The sequence below is a fragment of the Armigeres subalbatus genome, chromosome 2 (genome assembly GCF_024139115.2).
Source record: "Armigeres subalbatus isolate Guangzhou_Male chromosome 2, GZ_Asu_2, whole genome shotgun sequence".
In the NCBI taxonomy this organism is placed as follows: domain Eukaryota; kingdom Metazoa; phylum Arthropoda; class Insecta; order Diptera; family Culicidae; genus Armigeres; species Armigeres subalbatus.
This window is the reverse complement of record NC_085140.1, coordinates 123,996,160-124,020,389: the sequence shown is the minus strand read 5'-3', so window position 1 is coordinate 124,020,389 and position 24,230 is coordinate 123,996,160. Positions and strand designations below refer to the sequence as shown.

Sequence of the window (24,230 nt, the reverse complement as noted above, 5' to 3'; positions counted from 1 at the left end):
GTCCACCATACAACACATTTTGAAATTCAGCTCCTGGAATGAGTTATTGACAAACTACTAAATGATCGAACGCAAATTACTAAATGATCGATAACATCATTGGAGTTGATTTTTCCGAAACATTAAGAACCAAAACATTAAGAACATTAAGAATCATTCTGAATATTTTGAAATCATCCACTATAAAAAAACAACGACATAAAAAATAATCTATAAATCAACAGTTACTGAACAAAATCGGGTTTAAGGCAATTTCGAACCGAAGGAAAATTTGGTCATATTAAAGGCTAGATTAAGGGCCTCACTTATTTTAAGGATTGCTTGTCTGCAAATTTCCCTCCCATGTGTGTGGATGGGATTTATTATGTTGTTCCGTTATGAAAAATTAGAAATTCGGCCAAATTTAAAATAATATCTGGCGGAATTCTCCGAGAGCCCGAGCTGTAAACCAGACTATAAATTGGCAAGGAGCACGAGTCCCGCTTTTTGGGAGCACATAGGAACAAAACCAATGGACAAGATTCCCAAGGTGTGATGCTACTTTTAGCGTCATTTAAATCAATTTCGATCAGAAAGGACTGTGAATTGATTAGATTTGACATTTATGCTCATGCACCAACCATATTCATAGAAATAATTAAAATTATTATTTTTTGATTCTATTTATTTGTTTTTGCCTTGGTTTTAGCTCTTTCGCCCGTAAGGCATCACTGAGCTAACCGACCATACTGACTACTGCCCTAATTCATAGTAGCACAGTGTCTATTTTTTTTACAAACACTATATTAATTGTTATTCGTGAAGCGTTTCGAGCTGCGAGATTGGCCCTTAACAAGGCCATTAAGAGCAGCAAGAGGGCGTACTTCGACAACCTGTGCGAGGGTGCCAACGCGAATCCGTGGGGTGACGCCTACAGGATCGTTATGGCCAAGACCAAAGGGGGCTCTTCACCCCCCGAACGGCCACCGCCCAAGTAACCATGGAGCTATATATGCTTGCAAATAATACCATTAAAGTTGACTTAAAGTAGAAAAAGGCCCCTTCACGACAGATATAATGCTTCATTATATTGACATGTTGAAATAAAACATAAGCAATGCATCGCTGCATTCGTAATACTGAATTACTGTATCGTTGCTTGACAGTTTAATGAATAAATGCATCTTTACATCGTTAAATCTGATCTAATAATAATTGGTGGTTACTTGGGCGGACCGGTTGGCGAGGATTATCGAAGTACTCTTCTCGCCCTGAGCCACAAGTCCCTGGCCTCCTGCGCTGCAAGGTGCTGGGAGTGTGGCCGAAATGGTGGCTCCGGTGACGAACGAAGAGTGGCTAATACCCTTGCGATGAACAAAGCTCTAGGGCCTGATGGAGTTCCAAACAGCGCACTCAAGGCACCGATCATAGCGAACCCGAACATGTTGAGGCTAGCTATGCAGAGATGCCTATAGACGAGTGTCGTTTCCCTGAGAGATGGAAAAGGCAGAAGTTGTTACTCCTGCTGAAGGCCGGGAAGCCTCCGGGTGACCCATCGGCGTACAGACCAATATGCCTGATCGACACGACGGGTTAATTGCTCCAGAGGATCATCCTCAACCAGGCTCACCCCGTACACAGAGGGTACGGATGGACTGTCGAGTAACCAGTTTGGTTTTCGGAAGGGTAAGTCCACAGTGGACGCTATCAACTCAGTGCTAAAGACTGCAGAGGTAGCGAACCAAAGGAAAAGGAGAGGAATTCGATACTGTGCGTTGGTGACACTGGACGTAGAGATGTCGTAAAATCCCGATTAATCGATTAGTTACTAATCGATTACTCTTGATTCTTGTCGATTATTGAATCGATTAATCATTGTATAGTAATCGATTCAAAATTAATCGATTATCACAACGATGAATCGATTAATCGAAATATTCAATTAATTTTCGACAACCTTATGATGTCGTAAAATTCTGATTAATCGATTAGTAACTAATCGATTACTCACGATTCCTCTCGATTATTGAATCGATTAATCGTTGGGTAATAATCGATTCAAAATTAATCGATTATCACAACGATGAATCGATTAATCGAAGTAATCGATTAATTTGCGACATCTCTAACTGGACGTGAAGAACGCATTCAATAGCGCAAGCTGGGATGCCATCGCGCTCTCGTTACGCTGGCTTAGCCTGCCGGTGGGACTATACCGGACCGATGCCGGTCAGAAAAGCGTTCCTATTACCGCAGAAGTACCGCAATGGTCAATCCTGGGCCCGGTACTATTGAACCTGATGTATGATGGAGTGCTGAAGCTTAAGTTCCCTCTTGGTGTGAAGATCGTCGGCTTTGCTAACGATGTAACCCTAGAGGTCTACGGGGAGTCAATTCCAGAAGTAGAACTAACCGCAGCACATGCGATCAACTCATTTCTCATCGGTTTTTACATCGGAGCTCGTAGCTTCGTGTGAGCTGGACTGTGCCATTTTCGATGTGCCACGCAATCTGCTGGACCTGGACACGTTTCACATAACACCAGTTATGATTACTAATGCTGCCAAAAAACTAAAATGCAACTTCTCGCCCTATCGCACTATGCACTATCGGAGCCACTTTCCAAAATTTTCAACCAATCATTTAATGACTCCAATTTTCCGGCAATTTGGAAACAATCGTTCATGGTTCCGGTACATAAAAACCCTGATTAATCCACCTAGCGGTGATGATGCCTTTCTCGCTCGTTCAAAAGGGTTGACAAACATATTATACAAGTCTAATATAACACTAAATAGGGCTTATTTTTCACATTTGTTTATGGCAGCCCTTACTTTGTACCGTTAAATGCACAACAACGATCCATAAATATCTGAATCGATCCATAAACATCTGAATGTTCCATAAAACGCTACTTTAAATCCATAGAATAGTTCAGGCTTATCCATAAAGAATAATTTTAAGATCCATAACTAAGCATAACTAAGTGAAAAAAAAAATAAATCAAATAATTGGAAAATAAGTATGTACCTTCAAACATGATCAAGAAAAACAATATCATTCCTGCTATTTTCCCATGAGCGTATGACAAATGATCTTTAAATGTTTTAAAATTTATCCATAGAAAACTACATTTAATAAAAAATACAATTTTGCGCAATTTTTATCGTGATTATGATCCATAACTTCGGTAATATGATCCATAATTTTGGTCAAATGACAAATTTTCGAGTGTTTCCGTTTTGAAGTCAGAATCCAGCTTAGGCTTCTGGCACCTTCTGGAATAGTATGATTCTTCATCATATAGATAAGAATTCATTTTTTGCTGATGAGCAGTTCCGTTTTTGTCATTGATATTTAACCACTTTTCAACTAAAATTTACGAATTTGATCCGACTTAATAAAATCTTCTCTTCAGATTTTATTAAGTTGGATCAAATTCGATACTAGGGTTGCGTTTTTTCATATGGAGAAAATTTCGAAGTGATTAACCGAAGGTTTGATTAAAGTTGATTAATTTTAATTTGCTTTTGTATATATTATACTGAACTGAACTAAACTTATTTATCAGATCACTCAGATCTACAGGTAAACTCCTGTACAAAATTTGATAAATTACTCGTGACAGAGCTGGTGTTACCTAAATCAGCATACTTGTGCCAATAATGTGTCAGGGAATCAAAAATCGTTGTTTACCTTAGTGTAATTTGTAATGGATTATAGCAAGGATGTTTTCGATAATTTAGTAATATAGGTTCGATAATTTAGTAGTTTGTCAATAACTCATTCCAGAGGTTAAATGTCGAAAAATATTCACACCAGAAGTTCACCATAAAACACGTTTTAAAATTTAACTTCTGGTATGAGTCATCGACAAACTAAATGATCAAACTTAGATTACTACATGATCCAAAACATGCTTAGATTGTAGAAAAGTTTGGATACATTTTCCATTGACTTGCCAAAAAAGAAAAATTTTCTCCGAATCCTTCCGAAACTCAGCTTCTCCCACATAATCCGAGTGCTATTTGAAATCTTCAAACAGATATGTTGTCACTATGAATGGGGTTCCAATTAATTGGTCTAGCGAAGTACAAGATTTAGGACTTATGTATAGCATGAATTAATTAACTATCAAAAACCACACAGAGCGAAAAGGTACGAATATAGTAAGTTAATATTTATAAAAAAACAAAACCATTTACTAAAATTAATTGTTTGATTTACAAACTAATTGTTAGGCCAGCCATGTATTACATATACTATGCCAATATGAATTATTTGTTGCAACGCCAGGAAGAATGCATTACAGTGGATTCGAATCAAATGTTGAAATTGAGTCTGAAGTTGCTTCTCTGCACACCAAAACATTATGAATATTAGGTGACATATCTGAATGAATTGACACAAAAGCACACGTAACGTAAACTTAATCGTATATGTTTTTCAACGTCAGATGATTTAAATATGCCACGGAACCTAAACACAGCACCAGGTACGTTGCCGCACGAATGCACAAGCAGCCGATGATCAGTGCAAATTGCGTATAACCTGTTATACTTCGATCACCTCTCATCCAAGAAGCAAAGATAGCTGAGGGGTATCGTTCTAGGCTCTCACTCAGAGAGTGTATGTTCGACACTCGTTCGGTCTACTTTTTTTTCAAAAACATATTTATAAACAATTTTTATTTTCTATAACTCAATATAAAATTTTTAAAACGACTTCTCTGCGTTTAAGATTAAAACATCGATTTGTCAAATCTGAGAGCCGAGAGCACTCGGCACTCATCCTAACCCTCTTTTTTTTAAACATAATTTTTTGGTATAATACAAATAAATTTTATTCAATTTTTATTTTACTAAATGCCAAATTTTTAAAACGACTTCTCTGCGTTTGTAAACAAAGATTAAAACATCGATTTGTCAAATCTGACAGGCGAGAGCACTCCCACGCAATCCAACACCACCAAAAGGTAGCCGAAGAATTTACCTATATGTTACTGTTACTGTTACTACATATCTACACTACACAAATCTTTTAATCGAAATAATTAGACTTTCATGTTGCCAATCTAAAAGAAAATTAAATTTCGAACCCGAAAAATCAAATCACTTTCGGCTAAAATGTGTTTTAACGTTTTAACAATCATTTTAAAATTGACGCCCTATATCCCTTGCCAGGTGAAATAAAAAAGCATCATCGGGGACCGGATTTTGTTTACTTATACTGACTAATAATGACCAATAAAAAAATAATGTTGTTATCATTTAGTATAAGTTATTACACACTAGTGTTTTAACTCTGTTATTAGGTAAATTTAAAAAAAAAAACAAACTGTTGGGCAGAGCTGTCGAAAAATATTCGCACCAGAAGTCCACCATAAAACACGTTTTGAAATTTAACCTCCGGAATGAGTCATCGACAAACTAAATGATCGAACTTAGATTACTACATGATCCAAAACATGCGTGGATAAGATAAGATAGAAAAGTTTGGATACATTTCCATTGATTTGCAAGAATGAAAAATTTTCTCCGAATCCTTCCGAAACTCAGCTTCTTCCACATAATCCGAGTGCTATTTGAAATCTTCAAACAGATATGTTGTCACCATGAATGTTCCAATTAACACTAGGATTGATTCGCTAAAAAAACTTACGCGGATACATTCGTGCAGAAAATCGTAGTAACTAAATTTTCAAATGGCTATATCTCAGTGGTTTTTCAACAGAAGGCATGCAAGCGAAAAGGTACGAATATAGTAAATTAATATTTATAGAAAAATCAAAACCATTTACTAAAATAAATTGTTTTATTAACAAATTAATTGTTAGGCCAGCCATGTTTTGCCAATATGGATTATTTGCTGCAACGCCAGGAAGAATGCCTACAGAGGATTCAAATTAAATGTTGAAATTGATTCTGAAGTTGCTTCCCGGCACACCAAAACATTATGAATATTAAGTGACATATTTAAATGAATTGACCGAATTGACACAAAAGCACATGATGTAAACTCAATCGTAATGTTTTTCAACGTCAGATGATTTGAATATGCCACGGAACCTAAACACAGCACCCGCGCGTTGCCACACGAATGCACAAGCAGCCGATGATCAGTGCAAATTGCGTATAACCTGTTCTACTCCGATCACCTCGCTTCCAAGAAGCAAAGATAGCTGAGGGGTATCGTTCTAGGCTCTCACTCAGAGAGTCTATGTTCGACGCTCGTTCGGTCCACTTTTTTTTTCAAAAACATATTTATAAACAATTTTTATTTTCTATAACTCAATATAAAATTTTTAAAACGACTTCTCTGCGTTTAAGATTAAAACATCGATTTGTCAAATCTGAGAGCCGAGAGCACTCCCACGCAATCCAACACCACCAACAGATAGCCGAAATCTTCACCTTTATGTTAGGCTACATATCTACACATGTTTTTTAATCGAAATAATTAGACTTTCGTGTTGCTAATCTAAAAGTAAATTAAATTTCGAACCCGAAAAATTAAACTATTTTCGGCTAACATGTGTTTTAACGTTTTACCAATCATTTTAAAACTGACGCCCTATATCCCTTGCCGGGTGAAATAAAAAAGCATCATCCGGCTCCCATTTTGTTTACTCGCTTTCGTCAGGGCCAATGCGGTGTGTTGGTGATGCTTCCTTCTGCGATATTCATCCGACGGCAAGCGACTGAAGCGAATGCAGTGCCGTTCGCTCCCGCCGAAATGTGCTTGCATAGCGTCCTCACGCAAACCAACTGCGCTCCCATACGCTTATTGCACGCCACAAAAAAAATACCACTTGAGAAGTTCACTCGTATATAGGGTATGCGAGCGCATGATAGCAAAATAATAGAAAAAATGGGCCTGATTACGCTTAGTAAAGAGAAACATTATTAATTATTGAACAGATTTCTCTTCGTTAAAGGTTACCCAAATAAACACTTATAGGGCGATCATGCCCTCAGTGGAGACAATGGGTTCTTAATAATATTGTTCATCATTGCATTACTGAACGTTTGCTTTACTTGAAACGACACGTTGTAATTATGCCATTATAAATACTAATTGAAAACAATAATTTCCCCAGCAAATTGGCTTTCCTACCTATATACTGCCGCCGTAAGCGTTACTGTTCTATATTTTCTTCCAAGCAAAATCAATATTGGACTATTATGCTTGCGACGGCAGTATAGTGGAGCTCATTTTACCTCCAAGAAATTTAGATTAATTATCAAGACGAAATGAATCCAATTTCATTTCTAGCTAATTCAAAGTTTGTCTATTAGTTAATGCATTAAAACTACCAATTTCGAATTATCAAATACATATTTTCTTTCATTGATACAATAATACTTCCAATATTGGTACCGTCACCCTAGCAGAGTGAACTCTGTGGCTTGGAAAAGAAATGAACATATACCAATTTGATGAATACTGTACGACTTATATTCACTCATACCAAGTGTGATCCGATGGTTATGTGGTACAGCAAGCGCTTTCCACCCCAGAGGTCAGAAGTTCGAATCTAGGTGTAATCAGTGTAGAACATTTTGCTATTTTTTTATACGCAAAAACAGTTTTTTGGCCATAACTCCAGATTGCGATGAGCTATTGATCTAATTTTTAATAGCAAACAATGGAACTGAATTCCGCGTCGACTGCAACTTGTTGCGAGCCAATCGGACAATGGGAAGTTCAAAAAAGTGTGTCTACAAAATTTGTACACATACACACATACACACACACATACATACATACACACATACAGACATCACCTCAGTTCGTCGAGCTGAGTCGATCGGTATATAAAAATCGGCCCTCCGGGCCTCCTATCAAAATTTTGTTTTTGAAGCAATATTATAGCCTTTACGTACACTTAGTGTACGAGAAAGGCAAAAAGGTGATAAGCGGAACGTGAAAAACTATCGAGGTATAACTAGTCTTTCTGCTGCATCAAAGCTGTTTGAGATGATCACGAGTGCTTTTGTTCTTGAACATGTCAAGTGTTACATCGATGCTGATCAACATGGTTTCATGCCTGGCCGTTCTGTAACTACAAATCTGCTAGACTTCACTACGTTAGTGGACGTTATTTACACGGATCTCGCTGCTGCATTTGACTGATATTTTGATTGCAAAGCTTAAGAAGCTTGGAGCCTCTAATAGGTTGTCAAATTGGTTATACTCATATCTGTCAGGAGGAATACTACGAGTTAAGATTGATGCCTGCACATCCTTACGCTTCACCAACTCTTCGGGTGTGCCCCAAGGAAGTAACCTAGGACCACTTCTTTTTCTCCTGTTTTTCAACGACGTGTTACTACTGCTTGGTCCAGCCTGTAAGCTTGCCTATGCTGATGATTTGAAATTGTACATCGTTGTTCAAACCATCGAGGATTGTATTCGTCTGCAAACTTTGCTGGACATATTCGTCGATTGGTGTTCCAGAAATAAGCTGACAGTGAGCGTTCCAAAGTGTATAGTGATGTCTTACTTTCGAATCACTAGGCCAGTATTGTATGATTATGCGATTAATGATTTTACCTTGAAGAGAACGGATAGATTCAGCGATTTGGGAGTGCTGCTCGATCACAAGCTTACATTTAACTTGCATCGGTCTAATGTGATCTCTAAGGCTAATCGTCAATTGGGGTTCATCCCAAAAATCTCAAAAGACTTCACCGATCCCCATTGCTTGAAAGCTCTGTCTGTATTGCTCTCTCGTACGTCCGATTTTGTAAAATGCCGTATTAGTTTGGATGCCTTATCAGGTAACATGGAGTTTGCGAATGGAGAGTGTGCATTGTGCAACGTAAGTTCATCAGGATAGCATTGCGAAATTTACCCTGGCGTGATCCATACAACCTTCCGCCATATTCTGATCGCTGTGGCTTGCTTCAACTAGATACGCTGGATCGACGCCGAAGAATGCAACAAGCAGTCTTCATTTCTAAGCTCTTGAACGGCGAAATTGATTGTTCTAGGCTGTTATCATTATTGCACATCCGAGTTGCACCAAGAATTCTACGAAGTGGTTGTCTACTTTACTTCAACTGAGGTTTCACCGAACTGGTTTTGGATATCATGAGCCGATGACTTCAATGATTCGTACATTCACGGCTGTCGAGGAACTCCACAATTTTGATGTGTCTTCTAATTGTTTCATGTCCAGATTGAAAAGATCCACGTGCTTATAGATTAAAATTTTTAATTCATGTAGACAACAGTCAGATGAATATAGTTACCAAATAAAGAAATAAAGAAACTGCATTCGCCACAGCGGACTGGATGAGGATGAGTGCGAGAGGGCTTGAGCTCGCTCAACATAAGACGGAGGTGGTTATCGTCAATAACCGTTAGTCGGCACAACATGCAGTTGTTCAAGTGGGAGACGTCGCGATCACTTCAAAGCGGAGTCTGAAGATTCTTGGGGTCATCATAGACGACAAGCTCACCTTCGGTAGCCATGTCGAATATGCGTGCAAGAAGCTGCTGTGGCGGCATTATCGAGGGTGGTGTCCAACAGCTCCATGGTGTGCGCCAGTAGTCGTAGGCTAATGGCAGGCGTTGCCGCATCTATCCTTAGGTACGGTGGCCCGTCCTGGGCAAAAGCACTGAGGGTAACTAGCTACCTGCAGAAACTGGAGAGCACCTTCCGCTTGATGTGTCTCAGAGTGATATCTGCCTACCGCACGGTATCGCACGACGCATCCTGCGTGATAGCGAGCATGATGCCAGTCGGGCTGGTCATCCGGGAAGACAAGGATCGAGTGTTTTGAGCTACGTACCAGAGGAGCCCATGAGCGTAACAGGCAGCGCGAGTGGGATAACTCCTCGAAAGGTAGGTGGACTCACCGGCTGATTCCTGACATATCAAGCTGGGTGAGGAGACCCCATGGGGAAGTTCACTTCCATCTGACACAATTCCTGTCAGGCCATGGCAATTTCCGACAGTACCTTCACAGGTTTGAGCACGCGGAGGTCCCCGTCTGCCCTGACTGCTCAGGTATGTCCTCGCTTCGACGTCGAAAGAAGAGCAATGCTAGACGGTCTCGAATTTGGAAATTTTCATTTGTCACCCTGTATCCGAGTCTTCCCCTTAGACGTTTACGTCAAAAAAATTAAGGCGTAGTATTTTGAAATATCTCTGGAGGGAATTCCTGAAGTGGAGAGAGAAATTTGAGAATGAATTATCAAAGAAATTTCCTAAGGCTGATAGATTTTGCAAAGGAATTGACAAGAATTTGCGATGGAATTTTCAATAAAATTACCGGAAATATTAGTCATTTTACCCTAGCCCTAGTACATAATAACAAATTAATTAAATTAAATTAATAATTTTATTGAATTCGTGTTTGTTTTCCCGATGATTTTCCTTTCTGTGGAATTTCGAGCAAACGGCACTATACGGCAGTACTCAGGGATGCCAGATACAATTTATAAATGTCTGTGTTAATCTCAGTAAAATGTCTGTATTTGTCTGTATGGGGCTTCAGAGGTATATACTGAAAATATAAAATTACTCAGAACCATACATTTTTGATATCATCGAATATCAAGGCTTCAATAATCTGAAATTCGTAATAAGTTTTCGTTCCTTGGAATAATTAATAATGTGAAATAATTAAGAATGTATGTATCACAAAAATAATTGTAATTCATTTAGTTTACGTTAGCGATTATCCAGCTGAGATTCAGCGGCCACTCTCCATCTTTCGAGACCCCCCGGATTCACAAAACGCCAATTTCAATTCTGCGTTTTCCGCCTTCGCCCTCTCAATGAGTAATGGAAAATCATCAGCTCTCGATATGGTTGGTTATTTCATCATCAAAAACTTTCCCAACTCCGCCAAAATCTGGTTCTGGAGTTGATCAACCAAGCATGGTCTGATCGAATCTTTTCGGACGAATGGCGGAAAACCCTCGTTGTACCCACCCACAAAAACAACATTTCCTCTCGAGACCGGAATGTACCGGTCTATTTATCTAACAAGAGGTGTCTTCAAAGCCGTGAAAAGGTGTGTAAACAGCGGCTGTAAATTAGAAGTGGATTTAGGTTCGGCTTTCGCTGACAAGCCTTCCGCCCGGAACACGGCACGGGCACATACTTCGCACACAGACAAACAGACATAACACTCGTAAAATTTCCATCGTTCACTGATTTACTGGTTAATTTAAAAAATCATTAGTTGGCCAATCGACCACTCGTAGCGCGCGCATCGGATTTGCTCGAGTTTGACGTTTGCTCACTACCGCCATCTGGTTCGTGATTTGCCCAACTAACTGAAATCAACAGATGTCGTTAGTGTTTGCACGACGATGATTTTGACGAGCAAGTGTTCAATGTGTTATGTCTGTTTGTCTGTGCTTCGCATATCTGGAAGATGTACTGCACAACGCCTACAACGCGGATCTAAAACGTTCCCAAGGCCTCCATCAGGACTTCTAACAGTGGCAAGAATGGGGATTTTCCGGCAACCTCCTTGCTTTTGTCCGGAACTTGGTAGACTCTGACAACCAGCAAAAGCGTTCGAGGACACGTCCTCATTCCACTGGTTGGGTGACTAACCCTTCTTCAACAAAAAGATTGTGGAAGTTCTCGGAGTCTCCATTAATCGGAGACTCTCGTTCCTTTCGCACTTCCACGAACTCTAAGTAAATTGTCGGACCAGAGCCAACGTGGTTCGGACCTTGTCTCATCCTCATCGAACCAAAAACAGGAGGTCCTACCATTCCTACATTCAGAATTGTTACTCGCCACCGTGCGCTGGTGGCCATCTGCCGCTAGCCGGCTCGTTCGCGTGCGATCCCTCTCCTAGCTGAAAGGGGCTGGAATCGACACACTACGACCTGCGGCGAATATAAATAGTTTGCAATTTCCGCAGGGGTGACAATTCCGTGGCTCTTAGAAGGTCGGTGGTTAAGCCACAGATATTTCCACAATTATGAACACAGGTTTACAGATGGGTGGAGTCGGCATTAGGGTCACTGGGACCGGTTTCACTATCTCGGACTGCCTCCCAGATATGTGCTGTATTTTTTCGGCTGAAGCAGCCACGGCGCCGTCATCTACCCGTCCAGGGAACCCATCATCGTACTTTTAGCGCCAGCGCCAGCGCCATCTCCACATTCCAGAGTGATAAGCCTAAGCGCAACAGGATCCAAAGCATCTTAGCGAACATGCTCTCGAACACGACCTTCCTTTGGATCCTGGGGCACTGCGGAGTGCCTGGCGGATCTCCTTGCCGAAGTCGGACATCAGGGCCAATATTTTACGACATCGTCCCGTTTGGTGATGTCAAAACCTGCATGGAGGAAATCATTTGAGAAAACTGGACAACTACATCCGTTTACCTCCGGAAAATTAAAGGGACCACATCGGCGTGACATAAATTCCCTATTTTGAGGATCAGCAGATCATCTCCCGGCTCCGAATCGGACACAGGCGGCCCTTGCATAATTTCGACAGGAGCCCTTTCTGTAATATCTGCAATGTCTGTGACATTAGTAACTCTGTAGAGCATTTTGTCAGCGGATGCTTGTAAAATCAAGTGCTTCCATTCAAGTGTCCAAATTCACCTTCGAATTACTTATAAAATCTTTATGAAGATTGTACAATTATTTCAAAGAATATACATTTAAGCATATTCCTGGCTTACTTTAAGAATTCCGAACGAAAAATTCCGGGGTTCTCGGAAAAATTGGTTCGATTTTCTTTGGTGTTGTTCTCTCAGGATTCCCTATGTAATGTTTTCAGAAGCAACATTAGGTTTTAATTTATACTGGAATCATCATCGGAGATTCTCAGGTTTTCATGATTTTTTCTGCTTCGGTTTTCCTCCAAAGATAAGAAATGTCTGTAAAAGTCTGTAAAATCAATCAAAAGTCTGTATAATGTCTGTAATCTGCATGATGTCTGTATGCACACGGTAAAAAATCAACACGCTCAATTTAACTGTTCCATCTATTGAATGATCAACTTCAAAATCACTATTATTGAAAATGATATTCCTTTGATTTTGAAGTGGTGTCACACCTTTCACGAGTGTGTTGAATGCAGACAATTTCATAACATCAACACTGTTGATCAAAGTGCTACTCACTGGATGTTGAAATGATTAGCACTTCGATCAGCACCAATAATGTCTCCACTAGAATTGAAAGTGCTATGCTATTGAATTTACAGGTTCAAGGCTATTGATTTAAGAGTGGAGCGATATTGGTGTTGTTCTAAAAATAGATGACAGTTCTTTCATCTGTTCTGCTTATTTCAAGAGGTATTTCGAAGTGTGAGATGGAGTCATGGTAAGACGGAGGACTTTCAAGTAAAGGTATGTTATTCAAATCTGAGCTGAGGTAATTCTATTTTTTTATTTTGTTGTTTTAAATTCAAAACATTGTGCACGTCAAATGGAAGTGATGGTCTTTGAATGCGACAAGCTCAACTATTGATATTGATTGGATTCCAAAGTAGTGCATATTCAAATGCAGAACAGTTCGCATGGACGTGTATATTTTTTACCGTGCAAGACCAAAAGTCTGTATAAATACAGACATGTCTGTATATCTGGCATCCCTGAGTACTAGATCGCTAGATCTGTTGTACTAGAATTTGAAATCGAACTGCATGCTTGAAAAAAAAAATAAAACGATCAAAATATTATTGTTTAAAGGTACACCTTCAGAAGCGAGATGAAAAATCACGAACACAGCAAGACCATCGTGTTGTTCTCTTTCCATCTGGTCGTTTCTACACCGTGCGAATGACGTTATTAATGTTTTTGTTTGCAATCGTAATCACCCCAACACCACTGTTACATTCGAACCTTTGTACCCGTTTGTCAAACAGCTGATTGTTCACAAACCTTGTCGCATTTTCTAGCAGTCTCCGTTTCCAGAAACTTCTCGACGGCTGCTTCTGGAAAAAGCAAGGGGTTTAATAAAACGGGCGCACCCGAAGCACTTCGTGTTCAATCAGTTCGGAGAAATTCAAGAGTTCGGATCGAATTTTCAGAAGTCTCAGCAATTTAGTGAAAATTGCTAAAAAAGTGAAAAGTTTGAAGTGATATCGAGCAAAGGATTATTGAAAGCGCGGAATTGTGTTGATTAAGTGAAATTCCTGCCTGGAATCAATCGAGTGAAAAAGGTATTTTGCTCGATTAGGAAGGTGTATTACGACTTGGGAAAAATTTGACTCGATGGTTCTTTCTAGAAAGCGGAAGTGCACGATGGGAAAAGATTTTTACAAAATTCTCGGAGTGGCGAAAACGGCCACGGACGATGAGATCAAGAAGGCGTATCGAAAGCTGGCCCTGAAGTATCATCCGGACAAGAACAAAAGTCCGGAAGCTGAGGAACGATTCAAGGAGGTAGCTGAAGCCTACGAAGTGCTATCCGATAAGAAGAAGCGAGATATTTACGACCAGTACGGCGAGGATGGCCTCAAGGGCGGAATTGGAGGCGGCGGTGGCGGTGGTGGCATGGACGGAAACGGCACCTTCCAATATCAGTACCATGGAGACCCGAGGGCGACATTCGCACAGTTCTTCGGTACAAGCGATCCATTCGGAGTGTTTTTCGGAAACGATGGCATTGGTTCCAACATGTTCTACACAGACATCGGTGGCGAAGCGGATGATCCGTTTGGTTTTGGTGGACGTGGCGGAATGGGAGGAGGTGGCGGATTCCCCGGTGCATTCCGGTCACAATCGTTCAATGTGCACGGATCGCCCAACCGGAAGCACAAAATTCAGGATCCACCAATCGAGCACGATCTGTATGTGACCCTGGAGGACATTAATGTCGGATGCCAGAAAAAGATGAAAATCTCCAAGATGGTCATGTCTCAGGATGGATCAGCTCGTAAAGAGGAAAAGATTCTCAGCATCAATGTCAAACCGGGATGGAAGGCAGGTACGAAAATTACCTTCCCGAAGGAAGGGGACCAGGTGCCAGGGAAAGTTCCCGCTGATATCGTTTTTATCATTCGGGACAAACCCCATATCCACTTCAAACGGGAAGGCAGCGACATCAAATACACTTCGAAAATAACTCTCCGTCAGGCTCTTTGCGGAACGGTGGTCAAAGTTCCCACTCTGTCCGGTGAAAAGCTAAGCATCAGCACTATTGGCGAAGTGACCAAACCAAATACAGTGAAACGTCTTCAGGGTCGAGGTCTTCCCTTCCCCAAAGAACCATCGCGGCGGGGTGACCTGCTGGTGGCCTTCGACATCCAGTTCCCCAACCAGCTGAACCAGGGCGCCAAGGATATTCTTTCGGATCTGCTTCCCATGGACACCAGTGCGTAAAAAATGCCAAGCTGCAGTAAATATGGGACAAAGCAAAACATCAAAAGCGACGCAGCGGTCGGGAGAGAACATTCTAGAGCTAAAGAGCAACGGAAAATACGTCGTCGTCAGTTGCTTGCGTGCAAGTCGTCGATACGACGGACAGCGTCATCATCATCGTCGTCACGTACGCCGTCCTCGTGATTATCGCAGCTGCCTCTCCGTGCGCGCAAGCTCTCTCACCGAAATGGGAAAGCGCGAGAAACCTTTGTTGTAAATATGTAGGGTAAATGGTAGGCAAGGAACGAGCGGACTGTTAAGGTGAATGTGAGCGAAATCTATAATTGAATTCAAAACGATGTGGTCCATTTATTTGGATTTTTACTGTTATGTTGCTCCAACGTTTTCTGTACACATCAAGTATATAGTTTCTCAATTTTAAAATTATTCGTTCACTTTTTTGGGGCAGGCACGCGCCTATCCTGTATGCAAGAGAAGACTGAGAGATTGAATTATTAGAGGAGTTAGAAGAAATAAGCGTTATTAGTCGAAATGTACATCAACCAAATCGATTAATGCAAAAAAAGATGGTTAGATTTATCTCCTCTATCGTTCGTTACATGAAACAGTAATTAAAAGCTATGAAATGCTGAAACGTTGTGATTATTGCTATCAATGTGTACATATTAGTTTTTTTAGTAGCATTTTATTTTATTCGGCTAAATGTTGTAGTCCATTTTTTTAGAATATAAAAAGGTACGTTCTAGTACGTTAATGATGTTGTACCAAAAATTTTGAATAAACAAATGTAAAACTGAATTAAATCAAGTTGAATAATTTAAAAAAATATCACATCTAATCAGAAACATACATTTATTGTGATTAAATTTACCTATTTGGTTGAAAAAAGCGTCATTAATATTATAAATTCAGTAGAAAATCGAGTTATAGCCGCTATTGAAATTTGATTTTTTTCACAATCCATACGTTAAACCTAATTTCGGAAGTAGTGCGCTGTATAGCACATCACCAAATGAAAACAGCGCACCACTTCCGAAGTTAGGTTTAACGTACGAATTGTGAGAAAAATCCAACTTTGTTAGCGGCTATAATTCGGATTTGCACTGAATTGATAATATCAAATATCTAAGTCTGTCGATGCTCTTCCTGATTTTCATTAAGTGACCAGCCCACTTGAGTCTGCCGTACTTCTGGGTAGTAATGCTGGGTAGTCACCTTTTCGTGGTGCATTACGGATCGACCACACCGTGCTCTAGTTCTTACTACTCTTGTTAATACTTATGAGCAGGGAATCAATTTTTTTGGAATGCGCATGCGAAACAAGCGACAAAAAAGAACCAACGACAAAGCTTTGTTTTTGTCGGAGATTATAATGACAAAGATCCGAAAAATTTTGTCAGCAACAAAAAAGAAGACAATCTTGTTGCCAACTTTTCATCCCGTTATTATTCATTATTTGTAGAGCAAATTTCGGTTTTATCCTATCATAGTTTCTGCTTTTATGGAAATATTCGAGAATCGAAGAATTATTACAAAATTAGCATCGTATTTTCGGAAATATCAGAGCATGCAAGGCAAATGATTCTTGTCATATTGTATTCGGTTTCTGATAAAGGTTTGTCGCTAGGTGCGTTTGTCAGTAACAAACTCTGTTGATGACAAAGAGTATATTGTTAGGCGTTGCTTGAATATTGATTCCCTGCTTATGAGTGATGGTCTGAAGAGTATGGAACGACTATAATTAGCTTTTAGATGGCCCACCGTTTGCACCTTTCGGATGGAGTCTATGGAGTAAATCATAAATACGTAACTCAATCTTAGGCTTAAGCTTCAGAGCGCTGATTAATTAGAGAAGAAGCGGATGCGAATTAGGTGGATCTGCTAAACCCTCTGACTGATTAGAGCTCTGTGTAAAGGTGAGATTCCGAAATGCCGAACGCAATGAAATAAGATCTCCGTACAAAAACGAATTCGGAAGCAAACATATTTTTGACCTTCAGTACTGATGACAGGGTCAAAATCATTATTCCACTGATTGAGAGGAGTGCCTTTAAGAGTTGACATAAACCATTTCTCGAAGGGTATAAATAGTGGTACCACAGACTTACTTCGTGTACTAATTTCGTCGAGATAAAACAGTAGTGTTGATCGATACGTTATGAATACTAATAAAAAAAAATCTACGTTATAAAATAAAGGGCGAGCTGAGTATGTTTTTGTATTAATCACTTCATATATTTCATCTTTACATATAACATCTACCAAAAATTCATTTCTTTCCATTTTTCATTCATTGTAATAATATATTTAGTGCCGCCTCGAGTTGAGCCATTCCTCTACTCTGTCAATCGCTGTCAATCAAAATTTTCCCGAAGTGTAAGCTAGCCTTTAGGGGTGACCGATTAAGGCCATTTCGTCTAGCGAAAGGGTCCTCCTTTTCAGCCAGACACTGCTCATCCGTCTACTTTTTTTGGTTTTTATTGAAAGGATTATTGCTGTTGGGTCCTCCTTGCGGCTGCTGTCGAATCCTGCCGGTGTAGTCGCCTTATTGATCCCATATGGTTATCTATATGCATACCTTGCGGCATGCACCCAATTGGGTCCTAAACTGCTGTAATCTGGAAAAGTGACGTAACAGCCATTTTACAACATGCATGTTTTCCATTTTTCTGTTAAAGAGCTCGATGAGTAGTACTCGTTAACACCATTTTTGGAAAATGGCGTATACGTCACGTTTTCAGATTACGGCAGTAAAGCCTAGGTGTAGTATATTAGACGCGCATTACCGTACAATTTATGATGAAATGCACAATATGTAAACAGTCATTAAATGTGTAGCCATAGGCGTAACTAGAGTCTCGGTCTAGGGGGGGCCATGGCACCAGCTGGTGGGATGTAATTTTCAAAGGCGATTTAAAGCACTGTGCGCATGGATTGCAATAGAAATTGTTTGACTAAGTTTATCGCTTATTCGTCCTAGAACTAACATAACAAAAACCGCGAATAATACAATTGATTTCCAATGATGCTGTGATTGCTTCAAAACGCTGTGTCTGTGTCAACTTGGCTTCTCCATGTTACTAAATGTGGATAAGTGAGTAATCTAAGATTCAAGAATCTTCTTCGAATTATCTATAAATGAAATTCGATATGAGTATATTTCTGAAAGTTTTCAAGCATTTCCATGATTACTTAATGCATAAAGATCTTCATTTTTTTTTGAAACTTGAAATTTTTGAAACTCTTTATATGTGGAATAAATTCCAAGAAATTTTGTCTTAATCAATATAAGTATTCATGCAATTCCAAAATATATGCTATGTGCTGAAATAGTTAAGTACCGATGAACACAAATTTGGAATCCTAAACTGTTTTTTATGAGTCATTAATTCCATGAGTCATAAAATTATGAGTCATAAATCAAATTCCAGAATAACATAGGGTTTTTGTAGTTACTGACGTTAGGAAGAGGCTTTATTATGGTTTTCTGAATAGATGAGAGATTTCTCTGCAAAAATCAAAGAATCAACCAAATCGATCTGAATTGTGCTGCGAAAGAAATGTTTTCTGATACGAACTGGTTTCTAAATCTAATTTCTTTTTAACCTAAAAAACAAATTCTAACTAAAGCAGGCACAAAAGAGTTTTCCGATGATCCTTATGAAATCGCCAAAAAATTAAATGGAACAAGATCTTTTGAGGATTATAAAAATATTTCTTTAATGCAATCTCTGTTGTGAGTGCGAAGGTTGCCTAAGTTTTGTCCTAATACTTTCAATGGAATGCGTTGTTAATTTTTCTGTCATTGTAACAAAGATTCTTAAGTTTCATAATTTTATATCTTTCTATGCCAGAATTATATAGCGAGAGCAAAAAGCTCCATAGGAATTTGATCAACTGTTTTGCGGCATACGATTAACGCGATTAACTAGAAGATTTTTCTAAAGAATGGTCGTTCGAAATTTCATTGACCGGATTTGTGTACATGTGCTCATTTTGATGTAGTTGCTTCAGTCTTTTTTAAAGCGGATGGTAGTTTAATAGTACAGAAATATTTATATCTTAATACAATTATGTTTTTATGTTTCTGCGACCAGGATACTAGTCAAACAAATGCAGAACAAATTTATTATTTTAAGCTAGCAACTGAATTAGAAGCGGCATTGATTTTAACTTAAAAATCGAGAAAATGTTTCCGGGGGTCCAACTTAAATATTTCGATGCTTTGCTGAACAAATGGTCATAGATGTGATAACGCAACAAAAAATATGTTTAAAGAATTCATAATCAAAATTAAGAAATATGTAGGAAATATGTAAATGAGATAAAAACTGACTAAGTTGGAATTACTTTTCAAAATTTTCTGGGGGGGGGGCCACAAGTAGGTCTGGAGGGGGCCAGGCCCCCCCGACCCCCCCTTATTTACGCCAATGTGTGTAGCTCTTGCATTTGTTATGTGTTCGGCAACACTGTTCATGATGATGATTGCTGTTGAGATGGTGACAGCTCAGTCTTATTTAGTCGCAGCCGCGGGCGGACGCGATCTCACAACTGGCGACGAGGATGGGATCGTAAAAGGTAAATATTGCAGATTTTCTTCGAAAAAGAACCAGTGGATACTGGTTAGCCGTTGTATTACGAAAGTAATGGTTTCGTTTGAAAAATGTTGGAACCAGTGGAACCTTTTCCTTGGTTGGATTTTGCGGAGTGAAAATGATAGCTTCACTGCCGACTGGATGAGAAAAAAAGACGCGAGAATTTGCGAGAATTCTCCGTGGGGCGAACTTTGCGAGAATCAGAGTGATTCTCTTGGAGTAGGCGGGAATCTGAAGGATTCCCCAAGTATTAGATGCGAGAATTTTAAGAATTCTCCAGGGGGCAAAGTTCGAGAGAATGGTTCTCGTGGAGAAGCGGAAATATTCAGTATTTCCCAGAAGCAAATCTGGCAGAATCTGTGGATTCTGAAGGTATAGAGAAAATGTTTGGCATTTTCGCGGAGCAAGCGGAAGTTTATAGGATTTCCCGGACGATGAGTTGTCAGGCGAAATCTGTGAATTCTGCAGTAGTCATTGTGGTGCGGAGAGTTTCCTGAAATGTGAGAGGGCGGAAGACTTCTGGTTTTCCGGATGAAGTTTCGTTGATTTGGATAGTTGTTGTTTTTCTCAGAGAGCGCGGAGTTAATGAGATTTACTGAAGCAGGAAAATGTAAAATTTTGATGAGAATGACATGCAAATGTTACATGGATTTCCTCTGAGCACTTGGAAGTTAGAGAAGTAATACATGTTGATGACAGTGAGTGTCGGCCTCGGAGAGAAAAGAAATAAAATAATGAATGAATTATGATAAGTGGAGGATCAGTATTCATATGGAAAAGTCCATTGTTGGCACTACAACGAAAATGAAGAGATCAGTATTTAAAAGATGCTCCTGTTGCATAACATAAGCCTTCTTGACATTTGGTTGCATTTAAGAGGAAAGATTAGTTGGAGGTAAAAAAAAAGAAGAGATGGCAGAGTGTGCAGAGGTGCATTCATGGGTGTTTATCGGTGCATTTCGCAGAGTTCTGTTCTAAGGTATTGCCGAGCATCGAATGCTAAGAAGCTAAATTTTGGAAATTTGGAGAAAATATGGTCATGAATTGACAGTGATGTATTCACTTACTGAAGACCAATTCTTAGTTTAGTGCACAGTAGACATTATTTGATTTGGTGGAGAGTGTTGTGCCGTGACTAGTTGCTTAAGAGCGATGGTAGCTTTGTCGTCGCTGTAAGATAAAGTGGATTGGAGGTGCATGATTCAAGATGCACTTCGGAAGTAGAGTGATATTTAGATTAATCGGAAATTTCTCGACTGAGTATAGTCTTTATTGAGACCCTCGGAACTTCGCTTGGATTACCAGTAAGATGTATGGCTACAACGTTGAATGTGTTGAAGGCGGCTGGATTCTATTACGACCCTATTTTGAGATTTGAGAGGTTGGAAATTATCAAACTCTTGACTATCATCATGTAGATATCTGAAAAGTGCTGGAGGCAACGATGTCCCGGTTTGAGATGTAAAGTCATTAAAGTGGAAAGAAAGAAATTGCGCTTCTTCTTTGGCTGAGGAATATGATACGCAGCTGCAATTTGCGAGTGGGCGGTGTTTGATTCTTGTTCCGGTGTAGAGGATTCCAGAATGATAAATTCATCGGTGGGTAAAGGTAGAGTCCTGTAGGAGTAGGAAGAGTACTGACATGTGCCGCATTGGACAGGTCTCCTGATCGTTTGGAACACAATTTCGTATGGGAATGGACGATGAATATTGTTCTAATTCTGACAGTATCGACACTTTGTAATACACGCTCTTCAGGTAAAGTAATGCCCCATCGTGTAGGCTGCACGATGAGTGTATGTATTATAAAAGCAGGTGAATATCATTATTTTGCAATACCTTCATGCTTGGAAATTGTGGAAATACTTGATGAGGGCTGGGTTTCGATGGGAGTGGCTTCAGTTGTGCATTTCAACGAGACGGTTGATACATGGCGTTGGTAGGTGTGATAAGGCATGCTGATTTGTGCGTTTAGAGTTCTTTTCCGACTATGTGGCTGGTCAGACTGGTTTTATCCTAATTGAAAATTCAGAAGATGTAGTGAAACAACACAGCCTTGCGAGCGAAAGCGTAGCGTTCCCAGTTCGGAGATGACGAGTTCGATTCGAAACATTCTCGATCCTTGGGAATAGTATACCCATTGTGCTCTCCACACAAGATACATACTCATGCAATGGTGGGCATAGAAAAGCTTCCAATTAAGGAAGTGCAGATAGAATACTAAGTTCCAGTTGGAATATTGAGTCATTGAAGAAAAAGAAGAAGAAGAAGAAGTGTGTTATAAGATGGGTTGTGATGTAGCAACGAAGAGGTTAGACCTGACTATTTGTGATTTAGTGTGATCTTTGGATTCGGTAGTTTCACATGAGAGGTACATTTTTTTTGGTGGCTGTGAAGAAGACAGTTTCTGTCGCCCTGTAGAAGAAGGGTCGAATTCTTTATCCGAGGGCATTTGTCATAATATAGTGAAGTTTCTTTTAAAATACGTGGAACTGTATGTAATGAGAGTCGATGCATAAAAATTCATAGTAGTTCGAACCGGTGTGTGGTCGTGGTGTGAGGGTTAATTTGTAGTATGTTGGAGGTATGCCCGCTGGTGTTAGTATGATTATGGTTTGTTCATCACATTTTACTGTTTTGCGCTAAAATTCACTAATTGGCACTCAGTTCTGGAGTTTCTTGGTTTGTGTAGTATATACCTACACAAGTGTTTGTTGATTATGAGATTGAATGCCGGGCAGTTCACGTTAGCAGGGGATTCATTCTAATATTGGCCAGTATTCTATAAACACTTGTTCACCATGTTTGTTCGTGTATAAATCGGTCGACATGAGAGGAGCTAAGAATGAAAGAGATTACATCGGTCGAGTACGACTTTTAAACGGCAAAGTTAGGGTTAAGGTACGGATTTACTTCATATGACCGGAGGTTTAGAGGGAGGTTTAGGCTTGATGTGTGCGCAATGTAGGTGGGAGACTGTTATTGAATCCATACCCTTGACGATTTATTGTGTGATAGGTTGACGAAACGCACTATTCGAGGAGGATAGTTATGAAGTTGTGAAGCGGAGGTGTTTATACTTGCCCTTGAGTTCGCCCTGAGGCGAGCATATTTTCACGTTGTGCTATGTTTGTGTATAATTAATTATTAGATCATCAATAACTTGAAATGTGGGTACAAGTTTAAATGTTGAAGACGTTGCATGAAACGTTTGCTTCATCAGAAGTCCTTTCCTTTATATCGAATCAGACTACATTGGATACTGTTTGGTCGAAAAGTGGTCTGCGTTGGATAGCGCTTTTGGGTTCATACCCTAGGCAAGATAATCACAAAAAGCCGCATATACTGATATGTTTTGAATGCTATTTACGGTTTTGTAGAAGTACATGGAAACATGCCAGGTATACTAGTACTTATAGAAATAGTTAACAATATCTGGGTTAACAATATTATGACTATTATTGATTGGATTGTGGTGAGCGGTGAACATTATTGATTAAACTATGATGATTTGTATCACAAGCAGGCTTATGTAGCGAAAGTTGATTAATTTCAGAAAAAGATTTGAAAGATCCATTCGAAAGTTTCATCTACAGTAATAGTGCAGGAATCAGCATCTGGGCGCTTCATGAGATATTCAGATGATGGGGTAATTTTCAAAAATAGATGCTAATTGGGAAGAATCAATGGACATGGTCGCCAATTTCGAAAGAAGAGGAAGGAAGGGCATGCAGCAATAGGATTATACTGTAAAAGGTGGATATATAGTGCCAGTCATTCATGGCATAAGGGTTGGTAAAAATAAGTCGTGACTAAGACAGTTCTTGTATCGAAATTCAGTTGGTGATTTGAAGTGAAGCGAAGTTAAAGATGGAATCTATTATCAAGACACTGAAATTAATTTTGAAATCTTTGTGGGATTGCAGTAATGATTAGAACGCGTGCATTGTAGTTTATTCAAGTCTGTTTGGACTATAATAATGTATCATATGGTAACAAGTTTAATCAAATGGTGGTGAATTTATACTAGAGACATTTACCAGATGACAACAGTAGATACAATGACCATTTACTTAAATTTAGCCTGAAGTTCGTCTGGCATAACTTGCGATGATATCTTGAGTTGGTGTGAAACCGTTAAGTAATTCAATATGTATAACCCAAACATGTTGATCATTTTTATATCAAAAGGGGGATTGTAGTATATTAGACGCGCATTACCGTACAATTTATGATGAAATGCACAATATGTAAACAGTCATTAAATGTGTAGCTCTTGCATTTGTTATGTGTTCGGCAACACTGTTCATGATGATGATTGCTGTTGAGATGGTGAC

General features: G+C 39.5%; 1 protein-coding gene across 1 annotated transcript; it reads left to right on the top strand.

Annotated features, from left to right (window-relative positions):
• Nucleotides 1–13,895: 13,895 nt before the first annotated feature.
• Nucleotides 13,896–16,102, top strand: LOC134210785 (dnaJ protein homolog 1-like). The gene is made up of 2 exons (XM_062687045.1): nt 13,896–14,137; nt 14,204–16,102. Exon 2 carries the CDS (start codon nt 14,220–14,222, stop codon nt 15,297–15,299), a length of 1,080 nt encoding a protein of 359 aa, XP_062543029.1. The 5' UTR covers nt 13,896–14,137; nt 14,204–14,219; the 3' UTR covers nt 15,300–16,102.
• The last annotated feature ends 8,128 nt before the right edge of the window (nt 16,103–24,230 follow it).